A 24,901-nucleotide genomic window follows, 5' to 3' on the forward strand; every position below is an offset into this window, starting at 1 on the left:
TATAATTGTATTATATTACAATATTTCAATCATAAATTAAGTAGAACAGATAATTTTTGATTGATTAATTAACTTATTAATTTTTGGCAATTATCCCTTCGCAGCATGAACGTTCATCGAATGGAACGTCACGGTGGTTAAACGGATTTGGCAGCGACTGCAAGTTGGTAGTTAACAAATAAAGAAAGCATTGGGAGTGCGGACCAAGGCACCCCAATAAACGGCAAGATAAAAGACAAAACTACCGAAATGCAAAAAGGTTCGTCTCCCTTTTCCTACCGTCACCTCCCGCTCTCCCTCCAGATAATCATTTCAGTTGGTTAATTGTTGGTCGACTGTTTAGCCGGCATACATTTGACGCGTTACTCTGTAATATGCAGCAATGGACTGGCTGATGAAATTCTCAACATTTAAAAACATTACATTGTTGCATATGCAGCAATGGACTAGCTGATGAAATTCTATTTAAAAACATTACATTGTTGCTTTACAGCTATCCCGCAGCATTGGTATCACATTTGTTATGTTGGAGTGGAGCGTGATGAAATATAAACAATGCTCTTGACTTCCTGCCGTACACGGATGAACACTAAAAACAACATTGTAGTGATCCAAATACCACTTATTTTACAAATGCACCGGAAGTTAAAAGAATAATATTAGGGATTATTGTTTCATCTTTCTTAAATCAGTGGATATGTAATGGATTTGATATAGGCTTGTTTAAGTCTATTAGTATGTATAAAAAGAGACAATGTTTCAGCCTCGCGACAGAAAGAATCTACGTACAAGAAGAAATATAATATAGTCTCTCTCCTCTCAAGTTTCTGTCTGTTATCTATATGTTAGTTGTATTTGCTCTTCACCATTGAAGGTATCTAGGTAGCGGCTGTACTGCATTATATTCTAGTGTGAGGCTTTGAAGGGTACTCATGGCTCTTATTCATTGCTGGGTATGGGTGTACTTAGCGGCAGTGGGGATTGTGTTTGGAAGGGCAGATCAGAAAGTGGGCATATGGCCCATGCCCGCACATGTTGAATATGGTAGTCAAACAGTGGGTGTCTCAAAGGACTTTGCTCTTTCTATTGTAGGGAATAATCCGCCCTCTCATTCGAAATCCTATGCAATTTTGCTCAAGGGATTCAACAGACTGCTGCAAAACATTAATCTTCATCGCGCTCAGGAAGACAATACAGATCAACTTCTGCTTGGCCTTCGTCTTACCATTGACTCATGGGATGACCAAGTATGCTTTCCCTCATCTTATCTTTTTAATTTCTACCTCTTGTTTTGATTAAAATTACCCAATATTTATATGAAATTTGCTAGAGCCTATTTCTTCAAAGCAAGTACCCTGCATTTTATTTTTATCCAATATAAATCAAGATAGATTGAAAATCATTTTATTTACTTCTCTCCCCAATAGCTCAAGTAGGCTCACGTGAGACATTCTGGATATAACTGTGTATTACTTATTTCTCTCATTACTAATACTCATCAATGGAGGCATGGAATTGGTTGTTATGTTCCTTGTCCCCCGCTATGCCTGCACAGTGCAGATCATCTGACATTAACAGCCGGCAATAATATTGAATAAGAAAGATGTGAAATTGTTGCTATTTTTCCTCACTCCGTATAAAGCATGCCTAGCATAAGCAGACTCATCTAAACAACTGTCTGTCGTGCTGGTTCATTTCAAGTGCTTGTGATTATATTTCCACTAAAGTTGAAATTAGAATGCAACGATTGTGTAAGTTCTTCCAGCTCAAGCTGTGCTCTCTAATTCACGTATTAACATTGGTTGGAGAGCTTCTGTTTTCTAATATCCAGCTGCTCTCCTCCAGTAGATATTGCGGTGGGGTTTTTGTGTTCATCCAAAGATTGTACTTTCCTTTCCTATAAATTAGTTGAATTCCATTGGTTTTCAGGGTAGCCAATCCTTGTTTCTGATATAGATTGCCTACGTTCTACCCATCTTATAGAAGGTTATGTTCTTTGCATTATTTTTAACCACAAAAAAATTCGAAGGCTTAAACTAAAGTAATGATATGCAAAGATCCTAAAGTAACTGTTGTCTTAGATAATTAAAGATTATTAAAATGCTCCTTTCGAGTAATTGTTAGTTGTATCCTGCATTAGGCCTATCAAAATGCAGAAATCCAAGGTGTACAACATATGTACATTTGATTTGCAAAAGTCAAGAATTTTGTTTTAACCAGTTCAGAAAATGGCAATTCATACTTATCTGTATTCCATGCCACTGTTGTGTTCGCCATTACCAGTTTATCCTTCTGCACTTGGTAGTTAAATAACCATTTTTCACTTTTAACATTTTTGCAATTTCTAGTAATTTGGGAAGATCTGAAAAATGTATTTTGTCCTTTAGCATTTGTGTATATTCAATCCTGTAAAGTTATATTCTCTTCGATTTTGAAGAGGAATTGTGTGTTTTGTATGTAGTGCACTACTGTTAATTATTATCTTCTCCATCAGGTCATAAACAACCCAATAGCCTTGGGGAACCTTGAAAATCAGTGAATCTGTATGATTGACATATTATATTGAATCACACTACAGTGGCTTTAAAATCCATAAGAATTTGTTTCCATTCAATATTATACATGGATGGTATTATTGAGTGCTGCCATGACAGAGATTTGAAGAATATATCATAGACCTGAGTTGTATATCACTCTCAAATAATGGAAATTTTCATGCAAAATTGCTGTTTGGAACAAATGGAAGTTAGATAAGGAGTTATGGCCAAGTAACTACCATATAAAAAACTAACTTTTCTTTATTTGTTTTGCTAGTTACAATTTGGTACAAATGAAAGCTATACACTAAAGGTGCTAGACCCCGACTATCCTAAGTATGCATACCTCAAGGTGAGTGTGAGTAATTTGTGATGGTCAATTATTTTCTATTAATGACAGATTGTTTGGCTCAGAAATTTGAGTTGTTTCACCAAAATTGCCATTGTGAATTGAACGGCATATTATAATTTAACATGCTCGCAGGGTATACTGACCAAAAACATGTCCAGCATATAAACAACCCTGTTAATTTTAATATAGTGAGACTTTGTAACGTTCTGTCATAAAATAAATTATTAATTAAACTTTTGTCAATGGGCCGATTGATTTAGTATATCTTGTACCCATTTTTGTTTTATTTCTCGTAGGTTAGTGTAGACATCAACTATCTTTGTACACCCTCGGAAAGGTTTCCCTGATGGGTATTTAAGCACGGCTTGTAGGTAGTCGTTGGCAGGCAATTTGGAGGCAATTTGGATTATTTCTTTGTACTGCAAATTCCCGTTGGGACTCTTTGTTGTTCGCCATAAGTGAAAGATCTTCCCTACTTGGCTTTTTGGTTTCGGTGGGATTCAACCCTCACCCTATTCCGTCTGTGTACTTCTTGGCTTGGATCTGGCAAATCGAAGCATCATTTGTATGTGGAATATCATTGTTATTTGGTATAAGTGTGTATTTGTTCGGTCTCTAGTTTTTTGTAAGTTATTCGTGTTTAATATGTTGCATTGCATTTCAAATGGTGTTGTTGAACTTCTTTGTATTTCCCCTTGCTGTAATCATCTTTACTTCGCCGTTCATCACCCTACCTATATCATTGTGCGAACGTATGACCTTCCCCTTCGTACTCCTTTTCTAGCCTCCATCTGTTCTACCATATGGACCACTGTACGGCCTTCTTGGCCCTCACATTGTACGTTACCCCTCCACCTCCACTGTACAACCATCTTGACCGTACCGTACACCTTGCTACCTTCATCCATCGTACGACTAGAGCATAGATTCCGTACGGCCACTCTTATGCCTTGCATACCATACAGTCCCTCTCAAGACACATTATATGAGCATCAAGGAGTTCATCTCCGTACCGTTTCAGCCCTCTGTACTTGGGAGCATTACAACATTTTAGCCCTCTGTACTTGGGAACATTACAATGGTATCAAAGCCTCAATCCTGCCAGCTTGTGGACAATGAATGATAGTTTATAGTCGAAAGAGAAGAAGAATCCATTCGGTGATAGAATGGCGACATAAACAGAACCCACGGCTACCGAACTCATAGTGATGCTAAGAGAACATGCAATGAATTAGGCACAGATCAATGATACTCAACAACTCATGGAAGAAACTCTCAAGAAATTGGTAGACAATAAAATATTTGGTGAACAGAATGGTCATAGCGTAGACTCAGTGTCAGGTAAAGAAAATCCTCATCTAGCACTCTCATGACCTTTCATGCCATCTTTTCCCCCACGAATGGTGTCATGTCCCCTTTTTAGTGACATGCTATTTTTCAGTGAATTTGCGTATCATGGACTCTTGCAGGCAGATGATTTTGGTGAGAGAGTCATTTTGATGATTATTTGGGGATTGGATGGTCTATTTTGCTCTTGGAGAGATGGGGTTTATCATATTTTTATTTTATGTGTTATGCGGGGCCAAAATATTATAATTTTGAGTTGAGTTGTACTTTTTATTTTATAAAGTTACTTTTTATATAAAAGTGCATTACAAGGGATTTCATAAGAATATTTTATGGATACTTCGAGAAGTTTTTAGTGGCTTCTTAGAAAAGTGAATAAATAGAGTGCTTGGCCTCTCATTTGGACATCCCATGACTTGAGTTTACACTACTTGTCTCTTTGAACATTTGTGGTGCCATCTTGGTCTGCAGATTGTCATTTGATCATTAGGAATGGAGTCTCCTAAGGATTTGCATAACTGAGGAGGTGAGATATCCTTCGAAGGAGTGCACTTTGGAAGTGGTATTCAGCTACTTCAAGTTGGGCTTATTTAGACATTTCCAACAAGGTTCAATTTTCAGTTTGGACATACATTTTTGCTTATATCTCACTGTTGGCTGGGAGTTTGATTTTTATTTTCTGAGAGAACTTTCCTTGGAGCTTGGTAATTATTTCTATGCCATTTTCGGCACCTTTTAGCCCAGCATTTATTTTTGCTAGTTTCCTTACTAGTCTGTGCATGTACGATTGCACTTGCAAGCTATACGGTCAGCAAATTTGAGGGCAGTTTGGAGTTGCATTTTCATCATTTCATCTTTAGCATTCATTCTCCAACATTCACTCAATCTAGGTTCTTTCATTTTAGTTTGTAGGTGCAAGAAATTCTCAATTGCATTAAGCTAGTAAGGGTTTATTTGTAATGTGCCATGTTGTAATGCCTTGAGGTGAAAATCGCATATCTTATGTAAATGCATTTGGTTATCATTGAATGAATAAATTGACACTATTTTACATCAGCTATTTGAGTAGATTTGATGCACAACAGTTTCCTTTATTCAACATTTTACTTTTAACAGTATATTTAGTTTGCATGCCAAGTGTTTGATGAAATTTCATAGTTCAGTATTAGTGGTTATTTAGTGGCCTATTGGAAAGGGCCATTACAGTGGTATCAGAGCAAAATCTTGCCATCCTGAGGGTTTAGCAATCACATGCAACCACCTGGGGTTGGCTCTCATAGATTTTACACTCATAGGCAAACTTTGTTTGACAGGGAATCAGATTTTGATAGGCAGTCAGACACTATGGGTGACAAACAAGAGTGTAGCCCACCAAGAGATAATAGGAATGAGGATCAGGAAACAAGAGAATTTTTCAAAGCAATGGTTACAAGACAAGAGCGGATGGCTCAGGCTTTGCAGGCACTCACCACCATGGTTGAGCGCATGAACGCATAGGACAGACGTAATTAGGAACAGGATAGGGGGACACCGGAGTAGGATAACAGGAGTGTAGCAAGTTCATAGGGTGCTCCTAGGCATAGGTCATGGATTGCAAACATGCCTACACGTCCTACATTCCTTAGAGAGGTGACCCAAGAGGCAGTAGAGGATTATATGCCAGAGGACTTTCAGGATGATCTTCAAGCTGCAGATGCAAAATGGTAGGCACTTCCTCCACATGTTCGTGAGTTGCTGAATTTTGATCACTACTTGAGTCAGAGAAGAGAGCACATGAGGAGTTGCAGGCAGAACTAGAGGCATAGAGGAGGTCAGGACAATGAGTTGCAGCGAGCTGCTAGCAGAATCACCTTACCATCTTTCGATGGCAGTGGACAGATGACAGCACAAGCCTGGATCCATAAGTTAGATACATTCCTAGCATTGAGGCCTATGTCAGAGACAGATACTATCAAGTATGCCACTTTGCATTTAGAGGGTATAGCACATGATTGGTGGTCACATGGTATGGTTACATTGCAACATAATCAAGTGACATCCTATCAGGATTTTGTGGATAGATTGGTAGAGTGCTTTGATAAGAAAGACCCAGAGGTCTTCTTCCATGATCTTGCACAGCTGAGACAGACAGACAGTTTGGAGGTCTACATCAGTGAGTTTCAGAGATTATCAGTGATGGTGCAGGAGGTGTCCAAGAGGAGGTTGGTTATACTATTCACAGAGGGGTTGTCTAAACCTCTAAAGGGGTGGATCAAGGCATTCGATCCCCCTTTATTGCAGGAGGCCATGAGGAAGGCACAGAGCATGGAGCTCAAAGCAATCACCAGTAGGTTCACCTCCAGGAGCACTTCTTCATTCAAGGGCAATAAGAAGTTTGATAAAAACAAGGGCAGAAAAGGTGACACCAAGGGTAAATCCATTGCACCTTTGGATATGGAGACACTGAATGACTTGCGCAGGAAGAAGCTATGTTTTTACTATAAAGGTCCCTACGATAGAGATCATGATTGTCCTATGAAGCCTAAGGGGAAGGCCAACAGGGTTATGTGGGCCTACTATGAGGATTTGGATTCTGATAATTCTAGACATGAGGTTGATCATAGTGATGCAGAGCGCGAGGCAGAAGCAGAAGCTCCAGAAACTAAGGAGGAGCCTGAGTTGCACTTCCAAGAGGCACGCTTGTCTAGCATTCAACAGGAAGGATCTTTTAGATTGTGTGGTGTTCTAGCAGGGCAGAGAGTTATTACTTTGGTTGATACTGGTGCTACGCACAATTTCATTGATGCACGTTTTGTTGAATGTCGTGGTATTATGACTGAGGAGTTTGAGGGACTACGAGTACAGGTTGTTGATGGTTATACTCTTAAGTGTAACAGGATGGTTAGAAATTTTCCTTTGTGCTTGAACAACTATGAGTTCAAGATGGACTACCATGTTGTCAACTTGGGTGATCTGGATATTGTTCTTGGGATGGAGTGGTTGCGCTCATTGGAAGAGGTCACCTTCAGATTGAAGGACATGGAGATTAAGTTTGAAGTGGATGGGAAGCAACACATTTTGAGAGCCATCAGGAATGGAGACATCAGGACTATTTCCTTCAGACGGCTGGAAAGGTTAGCTAGACATGATGACATTGAGTGGGCAGCCGTATGTAGTCTCATGCCTACATAGGAGGGACAGCATAAGATAGAGTATCATCTAGACATATAGAGGTTGAGAGTGAAGTATGACAGAGTTTTCAGTGACATTCTACTTGGCAGACCACCAGGCAGGGGTATCGAGCACATCATTGAGTTGGAGGAGGGTGCTAAACCCGTGATGATTACACCATATAGGCATCCTAAGAGGCTCAAGGATGAGATTGAGAAAACTATCAAGGAGCTTCTTGCGATGGGTCACATCAGGCCTAGCAAGTCTCCTTTTGCTTCTTCGGTTGTGATGGTGAAGAAAAAGGATGGTACATTAAGGATGTGCATTGATTACAGGGTGTTGAACAAAAGGACAATCAAAAATAGGTACCCCATTCCATGGATCGATGAGTTGATTGATGAGCTTCATGGTGCATGTTACTTCACAAAGATTGATTTGAGATCCGGCTACCATTAGATTAGAGTTAGAGAGCAGGATAGTTAGAAGACTGCCTTTAGATGTCATTATGGGCACTTTGAGTTTGTGGTTATGCCATTTGGGCTGACCAATGCGCTAGCTACTTTTCAGTCCACCATGAATAGGGTCTTCCGTCACCAATTACGGAAGTATGTGTTAGTCTTCTTTGATGATATTCTGATTTATAGTCAGACTTGGCAGGAGCACATGGAGCACTTGGAGACGATTTTGGGGATCCTGTAGTCAGAGTCCTTGTACGCCAAGGAGTCCAAATGTGATTTGGGCATGATAGAACTATTGTATTTGGGTCACATCATTAGTGCAGAAGGAGTAAGGGTGGATCCTGATAAGATCCGTGCTATTGTGGATTGGCCTGCTCCAAAGAACTTGACCTAGTTGAGAGGGTTTCTTGGGTTGTGTGGTTTCTACCATAGATTTGTCAGTGGGTATTCACGACATGCAGCTCCTATGACAGATTTGCTGAAGAAGGGAGCCTTTGTTTGGACACCTGAGGCACAAGCTTGCTTTGAGAGATTCAAGGAGATCATGACTACATGCCCTGTGTTAGCATTGCCCAACTTCTCGAAGCCATTTGAGCTTTAGTGTGATGCATCTGGAGAGGGCATTGGTGCTATTTTGATGCAGGACAAGCACCCCATTGCATTTGAGAGCAGGAAGCTCTGTGGACCAGAGAGATCATTTAGTATATATGACAAGGAAATGTTGGCTATTAGATGGAGGCCAGTGAGGCACTGAAGGAAGTTTCAGCACATTAGATGGAGGCAATTTTTCGATATGATGACATTGTTTGGGTTGCACACTATTTTATTTCGGTAGACCTATAAAAGGATAATGAACACCTCCCTAGGATGACGATCTTTAGAATATCTTGAGTGCTCATAATGAAGTTTTTATGGACATTCCTGCAAGCATACCTCCCCATCATGGGTTTGAACATACTATTGAGTTGGAAGCAGGCGCCAAGCTAGTCATTACCACACCCTACCACCATCCCAAGAAATTCAAAGATGAGATCGAAAAGACGATTCAAGAATTGCTTGAGAAAGGATGGATCCATCCTAGTTCTAGCCCTTTTGCATCATCAGTGGTATTGGTTAAAAAGAAGGATGAGACGATGCACATGTGTGTGGACTATTGTGCGTTGAACAAAAAGATGATAAAAAATAGATATCCTATTTCAAAGATCGCTGGATGAATTACATGGCACAATTTATTTTTCGAAAATAGATCTCCATTCCGGATATCATTAGATCCGCATGAGGAAATAAGACGTAGAAAAGACGACCTTTCATTGTCACTATGGGCATTATGAGTTCCATGGTCATGCCATTCGGATTAATGAATGTGCCCGCTACATTCTAGTCATTTATAAATTGCATCTTCAACAAACAATCGCGTAATTACTTACTGGTATTCTTTGACGATATTCTTATTTATAGCAAGACATGGGAAGAGCACCTGAAGCATCTGGATGAAGTCCCAAGGATCATGAAGGATCAGTCTCTGTTCGCCAAGCAATCCAAGCATGAATTCGGTATGACAGAAATATTGTACTTGGGGCATGTTGTCAATAAATATAGAGTTCAGGTTCATCAGGAGAAGATTTGAGCTATCCTTGATTAGCATCCCCCACAATCACTCTCGAAGTTGCGAGGGTTTTTTGGACTGTGCAATTATTATTAGAGGTTTTTAAAAGGATTCTCTCAGCTCAACGCCCTATTAATAGATCTGACAAGACATGGCTCCTTCTAGTGGAGTGAAAAGGCGCAACTCACTTTTGATAAATTGAAAGAAGCAATGAGCACTTGTCGAGTACTTGCCTTACCTGACTTCACTCGACCATTCATTCTGGAGTGTGACGCATCCAGAGAAGGCATTGGCGCAGTACTGATGCAAGATCGACACCCCATAGCCTACGAGAGTCGAAAACTTATACAAGCATAGCATCTATATTCCATTTATGACAAAGAAATGTTGGCCATCGTTCATGCACTAACCAAGTTTCAAAAGTATCTAGTGGGTGCAAAGTTTGTCGTCCATACTGATCATAATAGCTAGAGATATTTTTCTGGAGCAATGGGACTTAAACGAAAGGCAACAAAAATGGGTAAGCAAGGTTTAGGATTTTAATTTTGACATTGAATATGTGAAGGGAAAGAACAATGTGGTTGCAGATGCTTTATCTAGGAAACTTGCTATCTGCTTATTAACTCAGATTTTAGCCAACTGGAAAGCACATTTGTTGGTGGAATGTTCCAAAAACATATTTTCCTTTTTGCTAATGGATGGCAACACTTAGGATGATCAGTACAAAGTGGTGAATGACATCGTTTACTATAAGGACCGGATATACTTAGTGCCTAAATCCAAATTGAAGTAGAAAATCTTAAAGGAGGTACACAACTCACTCTTCGCTGGACACCTAGGTTTCCTCAAAACTTACAGACAACTCAGGGAGAGGTTTTCATGGAAAGGTCTTAAAGGAGACGTACTGCAGTATGTAAGAGAGTGTACAGTCTGCCAGTGGAACAAAGCCAAACATACTATCTGTTAGGTTACTATAACCTCTGCCTATACCAGAACAAAAGTGGGAAAGTATCTCAATGGACTTCATTACTGGACTCCTTAAAGTGAACGAGAAGGACTGTATTTTCATGGTTGTCGACAGACTGATGAAGTATGCACATTTCTTTGCCATCCCCTAAGACTTCAAGGCTGCACAGGTAGCCGATCTATTTTTCAAAGAAGTCTTTTGCCTACATGGTTTACCTCGAAACATTGTTAGTGATCGGGATGGGCGAATTATCAGTATCTTCTGGACAAAATTGTTTTGGGTGGCAAAATCAGAATTATCGCCAAGTACTAGTTACCACCCTCAAACAGATGGACAAACAAAGATTGTGAACAAGTGGTTAGAAGGCTATCTTTGGAGCTATGTTTCGACACAACAACAGGTGTGGGTCAAATGGATGCACCTTGGGGAATATTGTTACAATACCACCTACCATTTATCCATTGGGATGACACCCTTCAAAGCATTATACAGGTATGAACCCCTTTCATTCATCAACACCGTATTGGGTGACAGTCATGCACCACAGGAAAGGGACTGGTTGTAGGAGGGGCAGGACATTCTAAGATGCTTGAAGAAAAACTTGCAAAGGGTGCAAAATCAACAAAAGATGTATGCCGACAGACACAAAATCAAGAAAAATTTTAAGGTGGAAGATTTGGTCTATCTCAAGCTTCAGCCATACAGGCAATCCTCATTGAAGGTAATAGGGAAAGAAAAATTGAAACCACGATTTTGTGGCCCTTATCATGTAGTTCGCCGCATCGGTGAAGTTGCCTATGAGCTGGAACTTCTAGAGGGGAGCTGCATTCATAATGTTTTTCATGTCTCCTGCCTTAAGAAAGCTATGGGACAATAATCAAGGTAGCTGTAAACCTTCCGCTACTCAATGAAGAAGGGAAACTCATTTTGGAACTGACCGAGATTATTGAAGTTCACAAGAAGACCTTGTGGAACTGTACTATCAAGGAATATTTGGTACGTTGGAGACACTTACCATTGGACGACATGACGTGGGAAGGCAAGCATATTCTACAACATTTGGCATTGTGTTTGTTTGAGGAAAAGCAAAATTTGGGACAGAGAGACTGCAATGTTCCCATCATAAAATAAATTATTAATTAAACTTTTGTCAATGGGCTGATTGATTTAGTATAACTTGGACCCATTTTTGTTTTATTTCTGGTAGGTTAGTGTAGTCATCGACTATCTTTGTACACCCTCGAAAAGGTTTCCTCGATGGGTATTTAAGCACAGCTTGTAGGTAGTCATTGGTAGGCAATTTGGATTATTTCTCATTGGGATTCTTTGTTGTTCACCATTTTGAAAGTGAAAGATCTTCCCTACTTGGCTTTTCGGTATCGGTGGGATTCAACCCTCACCCTATTCCATCTGTGTACTTCTTGGCTCGGATCTAGCAAATTAGAGCATCATTTGTATGTGGAGTATCATTGTTATTTGGTATAAGTGTGTATCTGTTCTGGCTTTGGTTTTCTGCAAATTATTTGTGTTTAATATATTGCATTGCATTTCAAATGGTGTTGTTGAACTTCTCTATAATTCCCCTTGCTGTAATCATCTTTACTCCATCGTTCATCCTCTTGCTTGTATCACTGTATGCAAGTATGACCTTCCCCTTTGAACTCCTTTTTTAGCCTCCATCTATTCTATCGTACGACCTTCTTGGCCCTCACATCGTACATCACCCCTTCACCTCCACCATACAGCCATCATTGACCCCTCCACTTCCACCGTACGACCATTATCGACTGTACACCTTGCTGTAGCCTTGCCACCTTTGTCCACCATACAGCCAGAGCATAGATTCCATATGGCCACTCTTGTGCCTTGTATACTGTACGGTCCCTGCCAAGACACATCGTGCGGGTATCAAGTAGTTCATCTCCGTACCATTTCAGTCCTCTATACTTGGGAGCATCATAGACTTAATATTGTACGAAAATGTACCTAGTTAGTTCAATTAGGATATGCATGTGTTTTGAGATTAAAAAAGAGCTAACTTAAGGTAAAGACCCTCACATAACTTTTTCAACCCCCTACATTAGAGTGCTATCTAAAATCTTTCTTATTATTATACACCTATGTGAAAAATAGAATTCAGAGCACATTTATTTCCTATGAACATGCCTTCTATATCAGCCAACTCCACGAAATAACCATCTAATTTTGAAGTATAGCATTAGTCGAAGTGATATACTCATTACATTGAGTATTTGTATTCATGATTTATATGAACATTGCTTTATGTCTTATATTATTGATAAGGATTGTGTGTGTGTGTGTGTGTGTATGTCTATTTAATTGTATATGACTTAACTAATCTGGCTCTTATAATCAAAAGAGACTATTATGTTATCGGGTTCTTGAATGTAATTGTTTTACCATACACCAATGGTGATTAGTTATGTCAGATTGATTTGTCTGAGATTATGGTAAATCATCTTTAAGATAAATATCTTTATATATACAATATTATATATGTAATATAATATTTATTATATATATAATAATATATTAGATATATGGTTAAAATATTTATAAAATATATATGCTTAAAGGTGAGTTATATATATAGTTATTTATTAACTAAATGATGATTAACTATATGGACATACATGTCTCCTCCTCTCATATTTATATGAGATCCAAATCTGCATTTGAAAATCATCAATAACAATGGCCATGATTCTACGTTTGCAGAAATGATTTTAGTTACTTTAACACTAATAAGATCCCCAATTTATTTTCATCAGGGTTTAATTTGCAGAATTTAACCTATAGTTTGCCCTTAGAAAATGGTTCATTCCTCGTAGAGCTTAGAACCAACTTTGGTATTCAGCATGCAATAGTGTCACGACTATGAAAGAGGATGGAGATATGCTTCCAAATCAGTGATGGAACAAAGCTTGCACAAACATATAAAATAAAAATAAGGAAATCTGCAAGTGAGAATTCCTAGCTATCCCAAATAGAGCACCAATCTTCCAAATGTAAGAAAGAAAGACCATTACAAAACAATTTTTGAAGAGTTATAATATTGCGACATGAATCTACACTTCATTAGACTTGGCCAACAAATGTGGTAAGAGAGAATTGACAACTAGGTTTGAAGATTCCTTGCTAACGTTATGTCCTACTTTGGAGACATTCACTTACAAGTAGAACCTTGCTACTATCCTGTTCCTAATTTATTAACATGCTTCAGCACTTGTAGAGCTGGACATTCATCAATCAATAGATTCGATACCATACAATAACTTGAGTCACAAGTGGCCAAGTAATTTGTTCAACAATCAATTTCATTGTGCAAGTTGGGCATGCATCCTAGAGTGGTAAAACTTTGTTCATGAGAAAATATTATTTTTCCTCAAATAGGTGAAAGGTATTTTGTATAGTTAATTATTTATTGCTTAAAGTTAAAAGTAGTTTTGGAGCAAGAAAAAAGGTAATACTATTTTGCCTCAAAATGCTATAAAAGGATGCTGAGGGATCATTGCTATGCTTGTTAATAAATTTGATTATGCTTTAGCATTTGGGAGAGAGCTTTTGTTCTCAAAACACTCTTGAGAACAAAACCCTCTTGAGTTTTTGGTGTCAATAGTGAAAGATCCTTCTGAGCTGGTTTATGGTGGTTTCACTTCACAACATTGGAGCTCCAATGGAGGTTGTTTTTTGCAGAGACTTTGAGGGTTGCTAATATATGTTAAACTTTTGGTTTGATTGTGTTGATATTTCGGCAAAGATTTTTATGGTGTTTGAATATTCCTCCAGTTATACCATTTCTAGGTGTGTATTTCTTGTTTTCTGTGAAAAGCCCTAGACTGGCTATATCATTTCCTAAGACGGGCTGCACCTCTCATAATGTACATGGAAATTATGGTTAAGGATTTATAAATTGTTTGAAGCTAATTCCAATATTTTTTCATTTGCTAGTCGACTCCTTTGTAACATTTTTGAGTGATGGTATCCACTTGCCGCTGGTTCGAATTTTCTAGAGGTTCCATGTGCTTGTAGGTGACCTGAAAACTTGGTGTGGGACTAAAGGAAGACACTTGCTTTATTTGAGTTTTCTTTTCATAGTTTGTGACACATCGGTGATGAGCGAATGACTTAAGAATTAATACATTGAGAAAACGAGGTTTGAGGTGCTAGTGCATCATAAATTTGCTGGTTGCCAGTATTCTTTGGTGCCATCATCTTGCTGGGTATGTATAATCAACCTTGCAGACCTGAAACTTCACAATTCTTGTCATATGGGGGTTTCCCTACGGTGCTGGGTTGTTATTAAGTTGTTTGGGAGCCTGGGGAGGCAACCATAGTGCAATTGGTAGGAATTCAGAGATATTTTTCTAGTTGTTCAGACATGCACAGGGATACTTCATGCTTACAACTCTCTGTTTCAGAGGTCCTACCATACTACACCCAGTCCTATCATTATGAGTTGAGGGGTGATTGTTACAATAGGTATGTTGTGGTTTGTGAGTCAAGGAACACAATATAGAATAGCTGTATTCTTGAAAGCCAAAGCCCAAAGAAAATGTGGAAAAACAGGGAGTGAAAGGAAAACATACTAGTAGAGAGAAGTCTGGAACCCTGAAAAAGGCTAAAAATCAATCAAACACCTTAATACTTATCAATGTTTACCTTATGCAAATTAGCCACAAAATTGAGTAATGAAGGAGCAAAACACATTCTATGTATAAGATCCTGAAGTTGCTGCTCTCATTTCTAAAGGATATAACCCACTTCAAGGCCAAGGAAAAAGCTAGATGGATCAACTCATTCATAAAATGTGAGTGATGAGGGATCAACTAGTGAGAGTGGATAATCTTTCATTCACTTTGGGCTCAACTAGGAGGATATTTGTAAAGGTAATCTTTAACAAGATTTAATTTTGTGTGGAGATATAGAAATATACAAACTTGTAGTAGAAATGTATGCATGATCCCAAAATTTTCCACTAGACTAGGGATTGACCAGCTAGACATATGACCTCTATTAAATGGATGAAGGGATCATCACATAAGTACGAGATATGGTTATGCAATATATGATTCCCTTAAGGTAAATTCCCTTAGGATCGCTATAGATGATTTTTTACTTAGAATACTAAACCATGAAATGCATACAAAATACTTTCTACTCCTTAACTGTTTATTAAAAGTGATTTTCATTTAGGTGTATGGATGTTCAAACACTTTTAGGACCAATGCTTTATATGGGGTTATAGAGTAATAGTTACGAAAGACTCAAAACATACAAATGACAAAAGAGATGAAATTGATAACCAAACGTGCTTGATCATGCTTCTCCAAACTCTGAACACATATCTGCAATGTTGAAAAGACCTTTATAGAGAACGACTTTGAATGTTTTAATATTCATCAAGTGTCTAATAGATTCACACTAGCAAATGTGGCAAGAGAAGTCTCCAATTTGAGAAAAAACTACAAAACTTCATCCCTTAAAAGGCTTCATTGAAGATCTACAAATGGTGAAGGAGACATTTGATTATAAACACTTGCTACAAATAAGATACATCTTCATGATTTGAAAAATGAATTGCTCGTGTGACTCTATTTATCAAAATCCTAGAATTTGTGCCACACTGTAGTCATGTGGAAATGGAGAAATGATCAAACATTATTTTTGAAATTTAATTGATATTTATAACATTTTGTCTGGTTGTTAAATCTTTGTGGGCATTTGACTAAGTACTAGCTGTCTTTAATGTGATGCGTGAAACAAGTTGAAATCAATTAAAACAATGACTTGCAAATGGCATTCTTCATCATCCACCATTCATCTTCAACTTGGATTTGCACCCTTTAGTATACTAATCTCTTCAATAGTTTCTACGTAAGCAGGTGGCAAAGATTTCAGAATCTTTCACACTATATCATCTTCAGTCACAACTCTAGCACAACTCTTAATCGCCGCAACAATTTCAGATTGCCTACCAAAATAACCTCTAATTGTTTTATCTTCTTGCATCTTAGGACTCACAAACATATCTTTCCAATTCTGTAATTTAGGTTTCTTTGCAAATGTATCACCTTCAAATAGACTTTGTAACTTAATCCAAATAGCATGTGCAAGATGTAAACTATTTACCTCAATATAGTGATTCAGGAAGGGCTGATAACAAAGCTTCTCTACCAAACATATTGTACATGAATAGATCCTTTTGTTCTTGTGAACAGTTCTCCAAGTCTTTCTCCTCAATTATTGTCTTGTTGTCCCTTGTAATTGTCCAATAATCAATTCCCATGCATAACAGATGTATCTTCATCTTGTTGTTCCAACTGTCATAGTTTACCCCTAAAAACTTCAGACTTTCCTTCCTGAATGTCGCCATTGATCTCCTTAAGCTATTAAAGTTTTTCTTCAAGGACTTGATGCTCTGATACTAATTGTTAGAAAGTAAAGTCCACTATAACTGGAGGGTGGGCGAGGGGATCAATTATATGCTTTCCAATCAGCTACAATCTTTGCTTTAGCACAACAAGTCACACAATTGGCCTCTTGGAAAGTGCATCAACTACTACATTATTATCCTTGTGACATAGTCGATGTCAAAACCATAAGCTTGAACCCAGCTGTCCCACTTTTGTTGCCTCTCATTCAATTCCTTCTATACCAAAAAATCTAGCAAATTGTTATGGTACATGTTTTAACCACAAACCTCCTTCCTACCAAATGTTGTCTGCAAAGCATGCATAATGACCAACATCTCTCTTCTTGGTGGAATACAATCTCTCATGTTCCTTGACTTTTCTGCTCTCATAAGCAATGGGGTGCCTATCTTGCATTAGTATCACACCTATATCCTCATAAGAAGCATTGCACTCCAAAACAAATGGTATAGAGAAATTTCATAGAGCTATCATGGGTAAAGTGCACATGACCCTCTTAATCATGTCAAAAATCATTTATGCCTCCTTTATCCACTTAAAAACTCCTTTTTGCTGAGATCTATGAGTGGTGCTATGAGCTGAGAAAATATCTTAACAAATCTCCTATAATAAGAACGTGAACCATGGAATCCTCTCAAACCCAAAACATTTCTCGGTGGTGGTAAATCCTATGTTGCTTTTATCTTTTCTTGGTGGACTTTGACACCATTGGCCCTTTTAACATGCTCGGGGTATAATGTCTTTGTCAAACCAAAATTACATTTGGATTCTTTAGCAAATAAAGAGTGTTGTTCCATGATACTCAAAACCTCATCCAAATGCTGTAAGTGTTCCTCCCATGATTCGCTGAATATCACAAAATCATCAAAGAACACCAAAACATACTTATGCAGCTACTTATTAAAAATGTGTTTCATGCATGATTGAAATGTGGCACGTATGTTAGTGACCCAAAGGGCATCACCAAAAACTTGTAATGACCATAGTGGCATCTGAAAGTTGTCTTATGCACATCCTCCTCACGCACTGAATCTAATATTATCTTGAGCAAAGATCAATATTTGAGAAATAAAGAACCCCATACAACTCATCCAATAAATCTTTTGTGCGAATATGATACCTATGCTTAATAGTCCTATTATTCAAAACCCTATAATCAACGCACATTCATAGAGTTCTATCTTTTTTTTAACTAATACCCCTGATGATGCAAATGGGCTTGAACTAGGCCTAATGTGTCCCATGGCAAGTAACTACTTGATCATTTTCTGAATCTCCTTAAAATGTCTAGGGTGGCGATAATGAGTTATAATGAATTTGGCTTAGTACCCTCCTCCAATTCTATAATATGCTCAAATCCATGATCAACTGGTATACTGGGAGGAATGTCCCCAAGGACTTCCTTATGCTTATCCAACATTGCCTGTATGTTTATGTGATGCTGCTATCCCAATCTGAAGTAGATTTAGTGGATACAAAGAATAGTGTTTCCCACTCTATATCATCAAGCCTTAGTATGACCTCCATCCGATGAGATGAAACAATCCTAGGTCTCTTGTTTGTCATGGCTCTGAGAATAATCTGCTAATCTCCTCTCATAAACTCAATACAGTTCAGCTAATGGTCAATAGTGTACTTGCAAAGTGTTCGAAGCTACTGTAGACCTAAGATAACAGCCATCCTTCCTAACTTGATTACATAGAAATCTGCAACTAAAGTATAATTTCCTAGCTAGATGCTAAGATGTGAAGCTTTTCTTGAATAATTAAGCAAATCTCCACTAGTAACCTTAACATCAAACTTAGGAACTGCCTCTACTTGAAATTTTTTTTTTTGCTTCTATGGATGCACTAATGAAGTTATGCGTAGCTCCTGCATCCACTAGACACACAACTTGCTACCCCTTTACAATTCTCTTTAGACAAATGAGATTTCCTGTAGGAACTCTTGAGAGGTTGGCAATGGTGGGTGGCTGTTCAAAAGCATGTCCTCAACTGGCTCTACCTGGGATTGATTAACTTCATCATCGTTGTCATTAGACACCACCTCTATATTATGAACTTTACCCTTCCCAAGGCATCTATGGTCGGGGGATCCAAGGTCCTTTGCACATGAAGCATAATTTTATTCCTTCTTAGTTTGTTCCTAGATTCAGAATCCAATTTAGGTGGAGTGTCCTTATTCTGATTTGCAGATTTCAGATTAGATTTTGATCCTTTGAAAGGCTTCTTAGGAGGCTGAAGTGCGGATGATGAAATGCCCACATCACGTGCCATCTTAATTGCATCTTGAAGAGTATTTGATTTCAACACTTTCACAAACCCTTTGAACTTTTGTCTTGACCCTTCCACAAACAACATTACCTTTCTATTTTCTGTCATGTTTGGAACCATGATAGAGATTCGTTGAAAGTCATCAATGTATGGGTCTAATGCACCACTTTGGTTAAGTTGGGTGAGCTTCCTATAGTAACCTTATATGTCCTTGTCAAACCAAGTGATTAGTTTATTACTAAACTTCTCATATGAATTGATCTTACCATGATGCTGTGTAACGATTCCTTGATGTCACCAAGCATATGCTTTCCCATTTAAGTGCATGGTAGTAAAATTAATTGCTTCCATTTCTGACATGGGTTTAAGTGTTAAGAATGTGTCAAGCTTTTATATCTAAGCTCTAGCTGAAGTTTTCCTGCTACCATCAAAGGTAGGAAGAGTCAATTTGTGCATAGCATATTTGAAATCTCAGTTTGGAGCCCTGGGTCTTCTATCTTTCCTTGCCCTTGTCATTTCTCATCGCTGTCCCATTTGCTAAACAATATCTAGTCTTCTTTTACCTTGTCTAGAGTTAAAGTCCACTTGACATGCATGTGCATAACATCATTTGGAATAGCTACTGCTGCTCCTTCATTTCTCCCTTCCACTTCATCGTTATTCTCAGAAAATATAGGCATTAATGGTCTACTTGTCATATGTGTAGGTTCTCTAACTCCTTGTGGTGACCCAACTAGACTAGCACCTTCGTTGTGATGACTTTGAGGTCTTCTTGGTCCTACATTTAACTGATGTATTGCCTCAATATGCTGTTGTAATACATCAACAACACATGTTTTCCCGTCTCTAATGGATCTCAAGGTTTCCATTGCTTCTTTGTCTACTTCTTTTGCAATATTCACAGCCTCTTCCATATTTGAAGAAACTCCCACAATTTTAGATATTGTTCTACCTTTCAGCACTAATGGAGGTTTCCAAATCTTACATGGCTCCCTATTTCAATGTCAAGATTTCCACAAGGTAGCAATTTTTCCACTTTGATAACACTGTAATATCCGTATAAGTTATATCCTTTAGATCAAGAAATCCTTATCATTGAAAATGCTGGTCAGTTACCTCTCTTTGATTGAATTAAATATAATACTCTGGCTAACTAGGGATTCAACTGACATAGTAATGCCGTTCTTAGTACAAAATAAAATCTAGAGAATCTTTAACTTGCATAAACACTTGAGACACCAAATATAATGATCCACCTAGTAATTAACACAATTAGGTTCATTTTGTAATAGAATTGACTATGAATAGTTTGTTGCAGCACGAAATGTTAAACATGACAGCTAAGCTTTTAACAAGCAATATACAAATACAAGGTTCTAGCAATATAATTCAAATTTCAAACAATTTGGACACTTATGATTCTAAAAAGGAAAATTAAGGCAAGATGAAACAATACTTATAGGAGATAATACCAAACATGAATATGTAAATAAGCACTTGTAGCCACTCAACGCCTAAACAAAGAATGACCTGGAGCTAACAGATGAATGTTGGCATATCTATGATTCTTAGTCACTCCATCTAGACAAGCCTTTGACACATCCTCAAAACCAACAAGAAGCTTGTGATAAGTCCTGGTACAATGGTAGTGAGACTTAATGCCTTTCAGATATGTCACATAATATCAATCTTAGTAGCGAGTCAATGCTTCCCCTTGAGTGTTCTTGGTCTCTCCAATCTTAGCAGTGCTTGAGTGTATCTTTAGAATTCAACAACACCAAAAATATATCAAAGATGAATGCCCACAATGACTAGCTACAACAAAATGCATACTTTGAGTAGGATTCACCCTCCATTTTGGTAGTCTTATCCCGTTTGCTACAATTGGAGGATGATTCATTTTAAAACACCAAGCTCATAATACCTTTAGATTACTTGGTAATGGTTTGTCCTCTCCTTTATTGTTGTAGACAATTCCTTTAGCTCATATGTGAGACTTGTTTGGCTCCGCCCGAGTTGAACTAGAGCTACATACAATCACTTCTTGCAGGGGTATCATCCTTAGGAACTTAGTCACAAAATTGCATTCAATGAAAAAATTTCTCCATCAATCAAATGAGTATCCTTCCCAAGTCAAACCACTAATAACATGCATAATAGTGTTACAAAGCAGTGAGAGGCATTGTATAAAATGGTTCCACTTAGAATATGCATTAGTGCTCCGATATGTGAAATGCTCCAATTAAAATGCCCACATCATTATCAATGTAATTCTGGTCTGATGAATCAAGAACCACCACTACCAACATGGTACCAAGGAGGATATTTTGACAATGACCAAGGATTGGGTTTTAAAATAAATAACGATATGCACATCCAAACATAGGAAATAATAACTTCCATATTACCACCCCATGACATCCCATTTTTTCAAAACATTAGCCTATCGAGATGCAAGAGAAAAATAGGCTAAGTGTCGACATTAGTGATTACTCCATGAGTGCATACATGACAAAACAGCCAACTATTGTTTTGACAAATGACTTGATATTTAGAGCATTGTTTGGTCATTGAATTTTCACACGAGTTCAACTAAAAGCTACATGTCATTAATGTTGGTTGTGCAACAAGTTGAAAACTCATGGTTGAAATTGGATAAAGATCATCACCATCTCAAATTCTAATCACTACATTCATGGTGGTATGTATTCTTCATCATCCACCATTGATTTTGAACTAAGATTCATGCCCATAGGATAAACAAAATTTTCTAGGCAAGAAAGACCAATTTGGTATTTACAAGAGCCAACTTGAACATTAATGGTGTTTATTGGAAGATTCAATTAGTGCAAGAAGCAATCTAGAAGATATGCAAAATTTTGAAGTGGAAGAGGATGAGGGAATATGACATGCGAGGTTTTGGATTAGGAACAAAGGTTGTAATTGGATGGGGGAATAGAAGTACTGAACATGAAACTTTGCAAAGGGATGAAAGAAGTAGATGAGAAGCATTGGGAAAATATTGGGATAATTATGTGAAATTGAAAATCAAGGCATGATGTCTATTAACAACAAAAGGCTTGATGAGCATTTTGCAATAAGTTGACTTAAAAGTGGATATATGAAGTGGGTGTAGATGTAAATATGTACAAAATAATTGCACGAGGAAGGAGGAATATGCAAGGAAAACATGCAAAATTGGATGAAGGATCAAGAGGATGGACAAATATCTAGGTCTCTATCAAGATCACACAAAGAGAAGGAAAAACAGGAATGTGGAAGAAAAGGAACAATGAACTTTTCTGCACTATAAAGAAGGCATATGGAAGGAAAGGAGCAATAAAACTTGTGGCACTATAAAGAGAAAATGAACTCTAAAACTAAATAATGTATTGGTAGGAAATGCTCAGATTTCCATTAGAAGTCTGCAACATTGTAGAAACATCATAAAATAACAAAAAGAAAATCCCAAACTTCAATTTCTAAACATTTTGTAGCTTCCAACATCGGATAGGTCATTTGGGGGATAAAGGACCATCAGTAAGGGAAATTTGACAATGGAAACCCATACGAAGATTTCACAAAGTTATATTTGATGGGAAAAATGAAGCCTAAATGCACGAATGGGCTAGGAAAAAATTTCTAGTAATGGTAGATTGAAACTGAACGCTATGAATAAATTTGGCCAAGTTGACACTATTGGATCCTGATTTAACAGTGATTTCAACTACTAGGTAGACAAGACAAGATTGCATCTAAGGGAAGCTATCTCCTATGACGAACACAATTTGTCAAGAACCTATGCCAACTATAAGGCTGAACTACTTCTACTTTAGGCTCTCCAAAACCTAGGCGGGTAGACTTTTAGATTCACTCATATGGTACCAGTTGCCAAATCTGAATCTATACAATGCAGATTAAACCCTTATTTCTCCTATACTCATGCAATAACAAAGGTATGCAGTAGCAAGTTACAAAACCTATGAAATCCACAGGCTGAGTGAGGGTATCTTTTAAGCTCCTAAACGAAAAAGGAAAATGGGTAATTGATATTTGATTTTTGAATCAACGAAACCCCATATGCAACAACAAACTAAAATGATCCTATAGTTGATCAGTGCTCTATCCATTGGTTATTCCATAAATCACAACACACATCCAAGATATCAATAATATATCTCATTTATCAAGTTATCAGATCTATCCCATCACTTTGTGAATTAGACATCTATGTTCAATTTGAGCCTCATACTTATCATACATCCTTCACATGAAACTCACAACCTCGTCAAAATGTGTTAAGCTTTTACATGACTCTTTGAATCAAAGGCAAATCACATCAAGACATGCAACCTAGAATGAGATGCAACTGGATCTATGTTCTTTGTCCATAAACCACAAAAGATTGTACACAATAGAGAAAGGAGACAAGAATCAAAATGAAACTAAGTAATCTTACTATTCTTTGTTACACAATAGAGAAAGGAGACAAGAATCAAAATGAAACTAAGTAATCTTACTATTCTTTGTATTCATTTATTTGAAACAAGTACATTCAAGATGCATGAAAGACTCATAAAAACATCAAATAAACCAGAACTGTACTCTATACTTCTTTATTGCTGTTCATACAAGAGAAAAATGTTGAAGAACGGTGGTATCATAGCTATGGAGACTTGTCCAATAGTTTGGAACCAACCTCTAATAAACTGGAACCAACCCTTACAAAGAAAGAAGAAAGAAAGATATAGATGAGGAAGGGATCCCAGATCTAAACTCGAATCGACACTTGTCCACTTGAATCTCCCTCCAATGTTGTTGCAAAACATCTTTCATCTCTCTAGAACTGAAAATTGGATCAAATCCCATCATTCTACCCAACAAACTCTGAAAATACCTTCCTGAATGATGGAAAAGGCCTTTTTTTGATAAAATACCAGATTTGATGGCAAAAGTTGCCAAAATCCACATTGCAAAACTTTGGAGGCAAAACAATATCCCTACTAAGACCCTCTCCAAATTTGGCACCTACCCATTTCACCGCTTTCCCAGACATTGAAAATGAATTGCTTGTACCAGAATGCAGTTGCATAAAAAGAACCTCGGACAAAAATCAATATAACTTTTACCCGCTGGTACCTATGCAAAAACAAATGGAAAATCTGGAAACTAAACTCTGAGAGCTTTCCGTCGATATATAATAGTCCTATATTTGCTTAAGAAAAACACCTAGGGCGGCCAAAAAAAGTTCCAAGTTTACAACTAATTCTTAGGCTTGATTTCTTGCAAAAATTTACCTTTTACCCAAAGTTGAAACTTTATATTAAAATCCAACTTTTATTTAAAATGGGTTGCATGTTCAAAGAAGAAAATATTAAAAATTTGATTTTTCTGAATTATGGTTCTTCCCTCCTTTTTCTATTCGGGTCAAACCTGAGTTGACCAGACCTATGACATGTGTCACGACACAATTCGTTGAACTCTGCACAGTCACTACCATGTCATTGTCAATCAAACACCTTTGGAATGAGGCACTACGTGGTGCCTCCTGACTGGCCCATTGATTGTTTTCCTACCTCTAACACGTTGCCACGTGTCACCACCTGATTGGTCCTCGCATTGTCGCATTAGCTAACTAGTGAGCATCTTCATTTTGCGACCTTACTACAACCATCAATTTTTACCACGTGGTGCAATTTGGTGCATCCATTTGCAACCCACCAAGTCATTGCCTTTGACATGTGTCACATTGTCGC

At 37.7% G+C, this 24,901-nt stretch overlaps 1 protein-coding gene across 3 annotated transcripts in view; it reads left to right on the top strand.

Annotated features, from left to right (window-relative positions):
• The first annotated feature begins 264 nt into the window (after positions 1–264).
• Positions 265–24,901, top strand: part of HEXO3 (beta-hexosaminidase 3) — a 296,756-nt gene continuing 272,119 nt past the window's right edge. The window contains exons 1-2 of one of the 3 annotated variants that reach the window (XM_089829123.1): positions 265–1,247; positions 2,815–2,889. In XM_089829123.1, the coding sequence (XP_089685249.1) occupies positions 933–1,247; positions 2,815–2,889 (390 nt within the window). In that variant the 5' untranslated portion in view covers positions 265–932. The remainder of the gene's footprint in view (positions 1,248–2,814; positions 2,890–24,901) is intronic. The other 2 variants (XM_089829126.1, XM_089829130.1) reach the window with 2 other exon arrangements.

The sequence above is a fragment of the Cupressus sempervirens genome, chromosome 1, assembly GCF_028749045.1.
Source record: "Cupressus sempervirens isolate cs-2001-9-10 chromosome 1, ASM2874904v1, whole genome shotgun sequence".
In the NCBI taxonomy this organism is placed as follows: Eukaryota; Viridiplantae; Streptophyta; class Pinopsida; order Cupressales; family Cupressaceae; genus Cupressus; species Cupressus sempervirens.